The sequence below is a fragment of the Phocoena sinus genome, chromosome 11, assembly GCF_008692025.1.
Source record: "Phocoena sinus isolate mPhoSin1 chromosome 11, mPhoSin1.pri, whole genome shotgun sequence".
NCBI classification, from domain to species: domain Eukaryota; kingdom Metazoa; phylum Chordata; class Mammalia; order Artiodactyla; family Phocoenidae; genus Phocoena; species Phocoena sinus.
In genome coordinates this window covers 40006965-40022101 of record NC_045773.1, presented here as the reverse complement: position 1 = coordinate 40022101, position 15137 = coordinate 40006965, and the positions used below count along the sequence as shown (strand labels likewise).

The 15137-nt window shown below is 37.8% G+C and overlaps 1 protein-coding gene across 8 annotated transcripts in view; it reads right to left on the bottom strand.

The window, feature by feature from the left end:
• The window catches only part of MAP4 (microtubule associated protein 4), a 170781-nt gene that overhangs the window by 83189 nt on the left and 72455 nt on the right, over positions 1-15137 (bottom strand). For all 8 annotated transcript variants that reach the window (XM_032649821.1, XM_032649823.1, XM_032649825.1 and 5 more), the window contains one exon: positions 10134-10202. In XM_032649821.1, coding sequence (XP_032505712.1) covers positions 10134-10202 — 69 coding nt within the window. The remainder of the gene's footprint in view (positions 1-10133; positions 10203-15137) is intronic.

Here is a 15137-nt window from a genome sequence, read left to right as displayed (position 1 = left end):
GGGCACGAACCCGTGTCCCCTGCATCGGCAGGCGGACTCCCAACCACTTCGCCACCAGGGAAGCCCGATAGTGTCTTTTGATGAACAAAAGTTTTTAACTTTGGTGGAGTCCAATTTATCTATTTTTACTTTTGTTGCCTGTGCTTTTGGTGTCACATCCAACAAATCATTGCCGAATCTAATTTCATGAAGATTTTGCCCTATGTTGTCTTCTAAGAGTTTTACAGTTTTAGCTCTTACATTTAGGTCCTTGATCCATTTTGAGTTAATTTTTGTATATGGTGTAAAGTAAGAATCCACCTTCATCCCAACACCAAGACTATCTTTTCCCCACTGGACGGTCTTAGCACCTTTGTCTAAAATCATTTGGTCATATATACCAGGGTTTATTTCTGGGCTCCCTGTTCTATTCCTTAGTCTATATGTCTGTCTTTATGCCAGTATCACCACTGTTTTACTTACTGTAGCATTCTGTAAATTCTGAAATCAGGAAGACTGAGAGCTCTAACTTTATCTTTTTCAAGATTGCTTTGACTATTCGGGATCCTTTGAGATTCCATATGAGTTTTAGGACAGATTTTTCTATTTCTACAAAAAAAGGTAGTTGATATTTTAAGGGAAAAAAATCCTTTGAAAAAGCACTTTTTTTCTTTTCCATAATGGTTCATTATAGGATATTGAATATAGTTCCCTGTGCTATACAGTAGGACCTTGTTGTTTATCCATTCTATATATAATAGTTTGCATCTGCTAATCCCAAACTCCCAATCCATCCCTTCCCCCACCCCCCCCTTGACAACCACAGTCTGTTCTCCATGTCTGTGAGTCTGTTTCTGCTTCATAGGTAAGTTCATTTGTGTGATATTTTAGATTCCACATATAAATGAGATCACATGGTATTTGTCTTTCTCTTTCTGACTTACTTCACTTACTATGATCATCTCTAGGTCCATCCATGTTGCTGCAAATGGCATGATTTCATTCTTTTTTATGGCTCAGTAATATTCCATTGTATATATGTACCACATCTTTATCCATTCATCTGTCAATGAACATTTAGGTTGTTTCCATGTCTTGGCTATTGTAAACAGTGCTGCTATAAACACAGGGGTGCATGTATCTTTTTGAATTACAGTTTTGTCTGGATACATGCCCAGGAGTGGGACTGCTGGATCATATGGCAACTCTATTTTTCGTATTTTAAGGAATCTCCATACTGTTTTCCATCGTGGTTGCAGCAACTTACATTCCCACCAACAGTGTAGAAGGTTCCCTTTTCCCTCATACCCTCCCTCTCCAGCATTTGTTATTTTTTGACTTTTCAATGATGGCCATTCTGACCAATGGGAGGTGGTAACCTCACTGTAGTTTTGATTTGTGATAATTAGCAATGATGAGCGTCCTGAAAAAGCACTTTGAATCTTCTACCAGTGACTGATATTTCCCTACTGTTGCTGGAAGCTCATAGTTGGAACAATCATTTGTATACATCCTCTTATCCACACCCCAGAATTGTTCACAAGGCATTAATCCTTGAACAATGTAAAAAGCATATAAAAATTAGTATTATTCAAATTTCTCCTTAAAACATTACGGTGGGAGCCCTAAAATATATGAAGCAAAAACTAACAAAATTGAGAAATAGATAATTCATCAATGATTGTTGGAGACTTCAATACACCACTTTTAATACTGGATAGAACAACTAGGAAGAATACCAACAAGAAAGAGAAGACCTGAACAATATTATAAACCAAGCAGGCCTACCAGACATTTATAGAACACTCCACCCAACAACAGAAGAACATACATACACATGGAACATTCTCTAGGACAGACCATATGTTAGGCAATAAAACAAGCCTGAATATATTCAAATGGATTGAAATTACACAAAGTATGTTCTCCAACCCCATGAAATGAAATTAGGAAATGACAACAGTAAGTAATTTGGGAAATTCATAAATATGTGGAAATTAACAACACCCTCCTAAATCAGCAATAGGCCAAAGAAATCACAAAGGATATTAGAAAATACTTTGAGAGGAATGAAAGTGAAAACACAACACTTAGGAAAACCAAAACTTATGAGAGGCAGCTAAAGCACTGCTCAGAGGGAAATTTATACCGGTAAATACCTACAATAACAGGGAAGGAAAAAAAAAATCTCAACTCAATAACATAACCTTCCACCTTAAAGAACTAGAAAAAGAAGAGCAAACCAAACCCAAAGCAAGCAGAAGGAAAGAAATAACACAGATTAGAGAGGAAATAAATGAAATAGAGAAATGAAATAAAAAAGAGAAAAACAGAGAAAACCAAAGTTGACTCTTTGAAAAGCTCAATGAAACTGACAAATCTTTAGCTAGACCAATCAAGAAAAATGACTCAAATTACTCAATTCAGGAATAAAAGAGAAGACATCAACGCCAATGCTACAGAAATAAAAAGGTTTCTAAAGGAACACCAAGAACTATGGTTTGTTAACAAAATACATAACCTAATTGAAATGGACAAACATTCTAGAAAGATAGAAATTACTGAAACTGATTCATAAAGAAAACATTAGTATGGAAAATTCAAAAACTAAAATTGTGGTTAGTTACACAGTTTCTAACAATTAGGCTTGGAAATTAGTTCCATGATAGATGGAGTTGAGTCAAATTTCCCAGTATAGAACTCAAAGATCTCATATTCCATGATAAAGTACAGGCAGACAAATCTTTTGTTGAATTAATCTCTTGGTTAATTGGACACCACTTGTGCCCCCCCCACTCTCACCCTTTAAATCCCATCCAATAGGACTAAGCTCTCTTTGTCCACAGCAGTGACTAAGTTAGTAATACTTTACTGTATTGGTTTTTCATCTTTCCATTTTCACTTTTTGCAGTCTCCCACTCTTGTATCCTGAGATCACTTCTCAAAATAAACTACCTACATGCAAAACCCTTGCCTCAGCCTAGAATTTCTCCCAGAAAATAGTGCCTAAGAAAGGCTTTAAATAGGCCTTCAAACTTCTGTTCCTTCCGACTACCTTTCTGATGATTAGTTAGCACTTAAGAAGATCCACTGAGACACGACAATGTGGTAGAAAGAGCACAGCACTTCTTCCCAGACTGGGTACAGCCTGGAGCTCTCTTATTAACCAAAGTTCAACCTCTTCAAATGAAAAATGGATACTGTTATCCATTCAAAAGCACTTTACAAACTCTAATGTGTTATACAAATGACAGTTACCCTTATTACTAATGAGATGTATCAGGCAGAAGAATCTGTTCATGTCTAGATTCAGCTAAAAATACAAGATCAACTCATAGTAGCTGTGTGTGAATGTTCTACGAGTAAAAATCTTCTGGTCTCTGATAGAGTGTGGCTCTATCTACAATGCTTTAGTTTTTCTTAGAAAGGAGAATGTATTCGTATATTACTTACAGAATTACAAATAAAAAAAGAAAATATTCTGTATCAACAAATGCCTTTTGACATAGGGTAGAGTATCATTCCACAAAGAGAAGCAAATCATATAAACGAGGTTACAGTTTAAAAAGTATTTCAGAATTATGGACTCACTCAAAGCTCAGGAAGAAGCTATTTTGTTTCATTAAACACAAAACTCCAACAGAAATAGAAATCGAATGGCTCACAGTATAATTAAATGCTTTGCTTAGATGAAGATTCTTAAGCTCAGTCCCTGAGCTGGTTTCAAGGGAGTCCTAAACGCCCTATAAGTAAATATAACATGTGTGTTAATGGGTACATGTGGATTTTTCTGAGAAGTTTTATATTTTTACCAGAAAACAATAAACCAAAAAATATCTTTAAGAAACATTAGATGTTGGTATTTTACTGGTGTGTTTCCAAAATGCAACGCATATCTGAAAAAAGAAAGGAAAAAAAAAACTAAAGCTTTGTTTTCAGGATTTGAGGAGGGGCAGGGGGAATGGCTGCCTTGCTGTGTCTACATCTAGGAACACAGTGTGCAGCTTTATGTTCAGGCTTCATTTACGAGCTATAATGCCAGCATATGGATTGGTTACAATAGCTGTTCAGAAACTCTAACATTACAGATTTTTCTGTTAAGATTTCACATTTTTGATGACAAATTTTGTCTAATACAAAATCTTTTGCATTCCATCTGATGATACAAGTGACAGGGATGAAACACCTAGGATACTTTCTGTGTCATGACATTCTAACAAAGCAGTTTTACTGTTTCACTGCTGTTCTGACCTGAAGGAATGATAACACATCCCATTTAGAAGAGTTATCACAATAAAAAGCCATGACTCTGATCACAATGGAAACCACTAGTAACACTGCCATTTGTGGAGCACTTAGTATACTGCATCTAGCCCCAGTGTAAATAATACTAATTTGGCTCCACAGCAGCAGAGATGTTTATTTGTGGTTAAGTTTTGTTAAGCCTTCACTGTAATGAAAACAGCATCAAAATAAAATGGAGGATAATCCAGTTTTATGCATGACTGAGAAATAAAACTAACACTCTGTTCCTGCCCCACCAGTCCTGTGTCTTTGTCCAGAACCCTCTCTAGTCTCCCAGCCCCACCATATTACCAGGCCAACAAGGAGGAAGAATCCACCTGAAGCCGGGTTTCATCTCACTTTCATCAAAATGAATACACTAATAAAACCCAACAGTTGTTCCCATCACCAAAAGTTTAATCCTAGGGTACCTATAAGGTTAGTCAAGATTGAGAATTATTCTTTACAGTACTTAAATTATTGTGCTTCAAACCTAAGAATAGATTATTGAGCTCTCTTAATGCAAAGAAACCTAAGAACATTAAATTGAGCTTTCTTAATAAAAAGAAATGTTTGCCAAGCTAAAAAAGTTCTTTATGCCATGCAAATTACCTTAGGTATTCAGTCTTTTCAACGTCTTAATTCAGTCAACATACTGCATTTGCAAATCTATCAACTGTAAAGACACACTAACCCACAATGGCTAGGAAATTGGGCATTCCATTGAATTCTTCCCAGATACAGCCTACTAGATTATCAAACAATAAGGTTACAAAATTAAAATGTTATTGAATGTAACATGTTTTATATATTAATTCAAAAGGCATTTTAGGAAGACTATGAATGTGAATTTTAATTGGACTAAACAAAAGTGTAGTGTTAGAAAGTATCTAACAGTAATTGATACGCCATGGAAACTGTCTTTTGGAATAACTTCTTATTGGAATAACTTCTTATTGCTACTCTGCCAACTGTCTTTCTCATCAGATGCTATAAAATATCAAATAGTCATTTGGGCTTCTTAACTCTTACAGATTCCAGATAAAAGGGAGTTCACTCTGATAATCCAAAATGACAACATAAGTGAAGGTGCCTGGCAAAAAGCCCATATAATTATGGAATTACTATGAATCAGATTAGAAGCTTTGTTAGACCAAGAGCGCATGTCTCAAGGGCCTTTATTTACAAAACTCATGCTTTGGCCACGTTATACTTCAATAATTAAGACCCCAACCAAAATCCAGTCCATACGGTGTTGGTGTAAGATGTTTATTCGTGTAATTTATTTAGCACAATGATCACATTAAAATGTCCCAATATACAAAATTGTTGAAATCTAAAGTCACAAAAAATACAAACTTAGGTGAGTGAATAAAGTTATAAAAATATTATTTAAAAACAAAGTTCTACATCTTCAACATTGGGCCAAAGAAGGAAAAAAACAAGAGAGAGAGAGAGAGAGAGAGAGAGAGAGACAAAGAGAGAGATTGCATATAAGAAACAACACATTTCAACAGAGCAACCCTGACCGGTCTTGGCTGCCTCACCAGTGAGATCCTGGGCCAGTGGGTGTGACCATGATGGCAATACAGCATTTCATTGCAGGACTGGCTACTTCATATGAAGCTATATGTGAAACGTTACATTTATTTCCTTCAAAATGAAACATCCAAGTGAAACAGAGCTAACAATATACACTAAATTTTAGCTGGCTGATAGTAGAAATTTTCAACAATTCCATAAATTCAAAAAGAAACATATTTGGAAAAAAACAAATTTCAAAGAGAAATAAACATGACAAAATGGAAATTAAAGTGGAATAAATCATTGTCAATAATGAAGTGTGAGTGTATGTTTCTGACCACAGCTATACCACAGGGGTCACACCCAGGCTTTTCTACCCACCTGTCACCTAGACAAACTGCAGAGATTAGTTAGAAGTGATAGAAGGATGTCAAGCATGATTTTTTAAAGTTAGCACTAACAGTTGTGAAAAGTTCCTTGGCTAGAAAAAAAAAAGGCACAAAAAAAATATGAAACAACTACATACCAAATGAAAAGAGCTATGTTTTATTTGATGGTGTGCTGTCCTATGGTATTTTTCATATTTTTCTCCTTTGCTAAGAGTTTTCATATTTACCAACTGCTTAGAATGTTAGCATAAGCACTTCCCTCTAAAATGTACCTCCCTTAGTGTCTTCTCTCCAGAACCCACAGAAGGAATTCCTGGCAGACGAACAAACCACAGGACCACAGGAGGGAACGCTTCCTAAATTCCAGAAGTCATTGCAGGGTCTTGGTTTAAACTTTCATAATATTCTAACTTTCCCATCCCCAAAGTAGTTTTGTATCAGGGGATCTAAAAGAATGTACATCTCAAATCTTCCTCAGAACATGGTGCCAAATATTTAATCCGAAATAATCAGTACCTTAGTGATTATACAAACCTGCATAGTCAGTAAGAGGATAGAAAATTTTAAAGAGTATCTCACATTCCAGATCTTAAACCAGAACTCCTCTACAATTTCAAAACATGGCCCATGTTTTATATTCTATTTCTAAAAATCTGATCAAAGCTTATCATTTGAAAAGTTCCACAGTATTTGTCCCAGATGGTTTCAGATTTTTTTAGTTTGGGAAAACGAGGAATGAGAAAAAGAAAGTCCTACTTGGACAATCCTCAGAATGTGTGAAAGTAAATCCTAAGGTTCATGGTAAAGAATTTGACACACAGGTTATTTATATGTGACCCACCAATCCCACCTCAGGCTGCACAAAGGCACCTCCACAGTTCATAGGGAGGCTAACACTGAACAGAGCTGGAGTCCAGTCAGAAAATCATTTCATTAGAAATCTAATAATTGATTGTAGTTCTTCGATGTGTTGCAATTTAACTTCATTCTCAGGTTGCTACAGAAAAAGTTATTTTCTATCTGTATCAACAGCCCAGTATTCTAACAATACAGGATTCCATTTTCCTTAGCTTCCCAATTATTACCTTGATAGTTCATGATCATGTTAAGAAATTTGGGATATGAAATTCCACACACAATAATAAGGCTGTCAAATTTTCAGGAGAATCTAAGCCTGGACAAATAGATCATAATTTCATAATAGAAACAATTTCAGCCCAACTTGCAAATAACAAAGGATGATTTCATTTCAGGAAATATTTTTCAAAGTTTAATCAGAACTACTCTAAATTAGAAAACTTTAAATTAAAATAGCTATCATTATTCAGATGTTAGTAAGGTAGAGAGAAACATAGGTAGCCTGAAAGATGAATCTACCCTAAAAGCGAGCTCACAGAGGGAGGGAGGAGGGAGAGAAGAAGGGAGGTTCACGGCAGTGCTGGTGGCCTCGATCCCTTTATGAAAGCACACCTTCTCATTTGCTGCTACATTACCCTGATTCAGGTTGAAGATCTGAAAACCAAATGAAAAAGGCCAACTAAAAATGTTTAAAGAAAAGAAAAATGTGAGACTGAATTAAATTAAAAAATGAGTTTTAAAAGAGAACAAGAAATAAAAGACATTAGATGACCTTCATAAAAATACTAAAATTAAAAAGAATTCATCTGGTACTTTGTGCTCACAAAGGGAAACGAGGTTCCATCAAGCCCTGCGGAGCACAAAAGGAAGCAGGTGGTTTGCTCAGGCATCGGCAGAAATGGGCCCCGAAGAACTACCCTCAGCTTCTTCTATATCGTGTCCAGGAAGGAAAGCAAAGCTCTGCAAAATGCTGAAGGTTTTACAAGTGTAACGGTGCTTAGGAAAGATCACTGGTCTGGTGTTGCAGCAGCCCCAGTGTTGAGAGACACGCTAGGCTTCTAGGAGGAGAAAAATAGAAAGAGAGGAAGAAGTAGGAAAGGGAAGGAAAGGGTGGAAAAGCACAGATCATTAGTAAACAGCAAGTTCAACATTGCAAGATGCTCATAAACCCTTTATACACTGTCAGTAGAGCAGGTCTGCTCTTAGAACTACAGATTAACACTCTGAAGGAAGCAGAAGTAGGAATTTCCAAAAGAGCACAGAGCTACATGCTCCAGTTAGTGACGGCCAAATTAGAACGATGTCACAACATGCTCTGAAAACATGTACTCTTGGCCCCCTCCCTACTCCTTTCCACCCCCAATGAAACATGCATATTTTCAGTAAAGCACCTGCTTTAATACAGTCAAGAGGTCAGGTTGAGAACACAACATCTCCCCAGGTGTGCAAATTATATTCTACACAATGGTGGAGAGGTGTCCAAGAGCAGAAAGACCTGCTCTCATAAAGGCACTGGGCAGTTCATAAACAGTTGGGCTCTTTTTTGCAGCCAGAGAACTGAAATCTTCAAACAATAAGGGCCAGGCTGCATGTTCTTCCTGTTCTTTTTTCCTGCACAATTAAGCTGTGGCAGTGGGAAACAATTGCTACATAAAGTCTGAGTCTCCTCTGGTCAGACCTGACATCCTGCTGGAGAAGAAACCTACTCTAGTGTGGTAGTCATTTCCTTCCCGGATGAAAATGGCATTCATTCTTCCAAATGGCTAACCAAATCAATCCCTTCAAGCCTTTCCTTCCCCTAGCACTGCCTCCTCATTAAAGAAAGCTGAATTTATTCATTTTTTAAAAGTTTGTGTTCAAGCTTCTCCTTTAATCATGGGGATATTTCTATAAATATTTTCTTAAAACCAAAATTATATAGACCTTTGCTTTCAAAGCAGACACAGAAACAGTCAACACTACATACGAACTAAGATTATCAAAAAAACAAAAAACTTTCAGTTCACAAAACTGGAAGATAAATAAGGTCGCACTTCAGGTTGTTTCTAGCTTTTGAAGAGTTCCTAATTAATAAGTTGCTAATAAGGATTTACTGTCACTGGGTAAAACTAACATTCACAACTAATAGAACCTAGTCATCAGTAAACCTAACATACAAAGATGTATACAACATTTCTAAAGGTCACAGAATAAAGAGTAAATCCTGGAATAACTGCTAGTGCTAACAGAAGGCTTTCTGGAAGCCTTAGAAACCAAGAAATCCTATGGTAGCTCAAGGAAAGGCTTCTCAAGGCTAAGGTATGCGTGCAAGAAGAGGAACATAGACATGGCTAGCACTTACCTCCCTGCAGTAATGTGAAGCAAACGTTATGCCCAGTTAAAAGTCTTTTCAGTTGGGTCAACAGCGTCAGCCTGATTGTGCACTTAAGCTAATTAAGTTCAGTTATTTTTTAAAATTCAACATGGCTCTCATATCAGCTACCTAAACACAGATTTACATAGTACTGTACATCCCTATGGACCCTGCTACTGCTTCAAGAATTTTGCTCACTTCAAATACACTGGGGGAACCCACAGGAACTCAGTGCTAGCCCTGGTAATGGGCTAGGCATCAGAGACAGATTTCAAAAGTAACAGTTAAGGGAAAAATAAAAGAAAAACAGACTGAGGGCACAACAGAAAGGAAAGAACTTTTAATTTCCAGCTCACAAGTTTCCTAACATTGAGCCATGGAAAGCAAACTGAGTACAGTATGCATTCAGGGATGAGACCTGCCCAAAGAACTGTAGCAGCCAAAGGACTCCATTATAACATTTTTTTTGGTCATTCTGCAGCAAAAGCATATTGTTAAGACTGATCCAGCTCCTATGTGGTACAACTACAAAAGATATTCAAGAAATATCAAATGAAATTCTCTCTTTCCATTGTTGGAAATGTTATGAGGCAGATGCCCTGGGTTTAAATACAACCACCAAGAACAAGAGTACCCTTAGAAATAATCCATATGCTTCCACTAACAATCCTCCTCAAAGGAGCTGATCAAGGTGTTTACTGTGACTGTTTCACCCACACATTTGGGGACTCCTGGGAATCACTTACCAGTGGCATCATTCCCTTCTATTCCGTGGTCACCGTTGGCAAGCACTGTTGCTTGAGAAGATGAAGTACCTGCAATGAGCGCAAAGAATAATTACCCACTGTGACAGATAGAAAAATGAAAAACAGATGCAACTACTGTCTAACTAGTAGAATTTTTGTCACTCTTCATAGCATTAGCTTAAAGCAGATAAAATCTGTCCAAAATTTAAAGATCCAATAAAAGGAAATCCAGAAACACAGAACAGAACTGAGTCACTGATTTCTATGGCATCCAAACTCTGATAAGCACCACGACTACAGGAGAAGCTTTCCTAATAACAAGTCTAAGTCTTTCCTGCTCTGTACACTGTCAAAGGTTACTATTACACTCAATAAAACCATCATGAAGCACCATAGGTTTAGAACCTGTGATTCAAACCAAATGGTCCAAGGACACAGAGCCGTTTAAAACAACCCCCACGTGGGACTTCCCTGGTGGTCCAGTGGTAGAGAATCCACCTTCCAATGCAGGGGATGCGAGTTCAATCCCTGGTCGGGGAACCAGGATCCCACATGCCGCGGGACAACTAAGCCCACGCGCCACAACTAGAGAGCCCGAGAGCTCTGGAGCCTGAGTGCCACAACTAGAGAGAAGCCCACGCGCTGCAACGAAAGATCCCGCATGCTGCAACACAGCCAAATAAATAAATATTAAAACAAACAAACAAACAAACAACAACAACCCATGTAGAAAGTCCAGGGCACCATCACTGCTCCTGTACATGAGGATTACCTGGAAGTCACCAGCAGCACTGCTGGAAGCAGTGGGCTTTTTTTTTTTTTTAAGCTATCCTTATAGATTATAGTTGTATCTTATTTCCTAATAACTAAGGATGTTGAGCAACTTTTCACCTGTTTACTTGCTATTCTTTTATTTTCTTTGGTGAATTGAACAGTCAAATTTTTTGGACTATTTTTTAAATTGGGTGTGTATTTTCTTATTATTGAATTTTGAAGATTCTTTTTTTTTAGCGGTATGCGGGCCTCTCACTGTTGTTGTGGAGAACAGGCTCCAGACACGCAGGCTCAGCAGCCATGGCTTACGGGCCCAGCCGCTCCGCGGTATGTGGGATCTTCCTGGACCAGGGCATGAACCCGTGTCCCCTGCATCGTCAGGTGGACTTTCAACCACTGCACCACCAGGGAAGCCCTGAAGATTCTTTATTGTTCTGAATACCAATCCTTATCAGATGAGTTTTGCAAATATTTTCTCCCATAAATGTATTTTCCAAGAAAATACACCGAAGAAATGTATTTTTGTTTTCTTAACTGTCTTTTGAACAGCAAAAGCTTTCGATTTTGATAAAATCTAATTTATCATTTTTTCCTTCATGCTTCCATGCTTTTGGTGGGATATCTAAGAAATTTCTGCCTAACCCAAGGTCACAGGATTTTCTCCTATGTTTTCCTCTAGAAGTTTTATACTTTTCATTTAGGTTTCCCATTGAGGTCTACGATACATTTGGAGTTAAATTTTTTACGTGGTATAAGATATGGGTCTATGTTCATATTTTTGTACATTGACATCTAATTGTTCCTTTACTCCACTGATTCCTTTGCACCTTTCTCGAAAATCAACTGACCATATTATGTGTAGGTCTGTTTCTGGACTCTCCTGTTCCACCAAACTATAAATCTATCCATTTTGCCAGTACCACAATGTCTGGATTACTGTATTTGTATAAAGTCTTGAAATGATGTCACACAAGTCGTGCAAATTAGGTCTTTTCCAAAATTGTCTTGGTTATATTTTAGTGTCTTTGCCTTTCCATATAAGTTTTAGAATCAGTTGTTGATTTATACAAAAAAATCCTGATGGGATCTTGACTGCACTGACTGTATAGATCAGTTTGAGGACATATAACCTTTTCTGAAAGGCTCTGACGATATCTAACATTTCAGCAACCTCCCTAGCTCTGCAGTCAGCCTGCCAACCCAAGAGGTTCCTACAAATCACTCTTACTTAACAACCTCACAGGGATTTCCCTGTTGGCATGGTGGTTAAGAATCCGCCTGCCAATGCAGGGGACATGGGTTCGAGCTCTGGTAAGGGAAGATCCCACATGCCGTGGAGCAACTAAGCCTCTGTGCCACAAGTACTGAGCCTGTGCTTCTAGAGCCCGCGAGCCACAACTACTGAAGCCCGCGTGCCTAGAGCCCATGCTCCACAACAAGAGAAGCCACCACAATGAGAAGCCTATGCACTGCAACGAAGAGTAGCCCCCACTCTCTGCAACCAGAGAAAGCCCACGCACAGCAACAAAGACCCAATGCTGCCAAAAATAAATTAATTAATTAATTTTTAAAAAGATTAGGGAACTAAGTCAAATAATGCTTAGTTCCCTAAGATTAGTAGAAAAAAAGAAACCTCACATATTTTTCATAAGACAAGTAAAAATCTAGAACATATGCTACTAAAGTATAAAATGCAAGATTTTACTTTGGAAGACAGCAAACTACAATGTCCAAGCTTCTGGGTCCCACAAATCCAAGGCAGAAATCTTTCATATAAACTCAATGAAAAGATCATTCATTCTGTAATCTCAGGTAACAGAGGAACAACTAAAGAGAACAACCTAAAAGAACAAGGCAGACTGAAAAGAAAATATCAACTAACGGGAAGAAGAAGAGGAAAATAAAGGAATGAAAGATAACAGACTTTTATTAAATACCCAGTATGCACCATGCTAGGGCTTCACATATTGTTTTACTTATCCAGAGAGATAGAACAAATATGAGCTAGAACATATTTGGCATAAATAAATTCCCTTTTACCCTCACACACTAAGCTTATAAAATTTATTCTTCCTAGCTCAAGAAAGAATGCATATTTTCAAAACTCTGCCTCAGATGAAAATGCAAATTGCAAAAAAATAAAATAAAATGCAGACTATAGGAAAATGAGAATTACAAAAATGATACCGTCTTCTGGCCATGAGAGTGATAAAATCTTTTTTAAAATTTGATAATAGCCTGTGTTGGCAAAGGTGTAGGAAAATGGGTAATCTCATACTCCACTGGAGGAATATAAATTGAAACAATTTTTTTATGAGAAAATCTGGCAGTCTATCAAATTTTGAAATACAGCTTAACTCAAGAATCCATTTTAGGTGCTGGAGAGGGTGTGGAGAAAAGGGAACCCTCTTGCCCTGTTGGTGGGAATGTAAACTGATACAGCCACTATGGAGAACAGTATGGAGATTCCTTAAAAAACTAAAAATAGAACTACCATATGACCCAGCAATCCCACTACTGGGCATATACCCTGAGAAAACCATTCAAAAAGAGTCATGTACCACAATGTTCACTGCAGCACTATTTACAATAGCCAGGACATGGAAGCAACCTAAGTGTCCATCGACAGACGAATGGATAAAGAAGATGTGGCACATATATACAATGGGATATTACTCAGTCACAAAAAGAAATGAAAATGAGTTATTTGTAATGAGGTGGGTGGACCTAGAGTCTGTCATACAGAGTGAAGTAAGTCAAAAAGAGAAAAACAAATACCATATGCTAACACATATATACAGAATCTAAAAAAAAAAAAAAAGGTTCTGATGAACCTAGGGGCAGGACAGGAATAAAGATGCAGAGGTAGAGAATGGACTTGAGGACACAGGGACGGGGAAGGGTAAGCTGGGACAAAGTGATAGAGTAACAATGACATATATACACTACCAAACGTAAGACAGATAGCTGGTGGGAAGCAGCTGCACAGCACAGGGAGATCAGCCCGGTGCTGTGCAATCACCTAGAGGAGTGGGATAAGGAGGGTGGGAGGGAGATGCAAGAGGGAGGGGTTATGGGGATATACGTATGCATATAACTGATTCACTTTGTTATACAGCAGAAACTAACACAATATTGTAAAGCAATTATACTCCAACAAAGATGTTTAAAAAAAAGGAATCCATTTTAGGTATGTAGTTCACAAAAAGACATACAACACACATAAATAATCAGAAAAGGTGTGGGGAAAAAAATATACCAAACACCACTGGTAAAGTCCTGTTTTAACGGAGCACCTTAAATAGTGGATAGATAGCCAACTGAAGCACACAGGCCAGCTTCAACATACTATCACAAGCAGTTAGAAGCAGCAGGAAAGACTGCTAAAAAAAATTAAGTAATAAAAGATCTAGAAATCAGGAAGGGTACCCCCCCCAGTGGAACAGAAATTACAAGGAATATCCAAGAAAACGAAGCAGATAGACCACACTAAGGAGAAACCCCAGCCCAAAGAAGGCATAGGAAAACAGGACTTCAAGGTACTCCAGGCTTAGAGACAGCAGCGATGATGGGACTCAGTTAAAAGCTGTCAGGTCAGTCCCCACTTCCCCCATGCTTTCCTTCCCTCACCCCACAATAGTCACCTTTGTGCCAAACCCAAGATGGGAACAGAGACTGAATGCTTTGGCACAAGAGGAAGCCAACGGGTGAATGGTGATACCCAGAGGAGTTGCGGGGGAGCCCCACACCACACCTGGCAGCACTGTCACACCCCTGCCAGAGGCAGGTGGTAGAAAACAGTCATGTTATCACAGGGAATCTCAAGTATTGCCAAATAACTGAGGAAAACTACTACCAAAAAAGAAAGGCATCACATTCAAAGAGAATAAATGTCACCCAGCGAAACAATGTTGATACGGCAAATAGGAGACTTTTAAAAAGATATATGTCATTTTCCTCATACGGATGAAAGAAAATATCACACATCTGTGAAACAAAAGCAAATCCCTAAAAAAACTGAATTATCTAATGACTAACAAATCCTTTCCAGGTTAGGTAGTTTTCAATTCTTTGCTTTTCCAGAATTCAAAGAGGTCATAATGTTTAATAATACTGAGTTACGGAATGCTTAGCATGTAACTCAAAGATTTAAAGACATTACCATAATAAAGCTTCCATTCCCACATACTTAGCTGAGTGAATAAGGTTTTTTGGCTATTATTATCTATA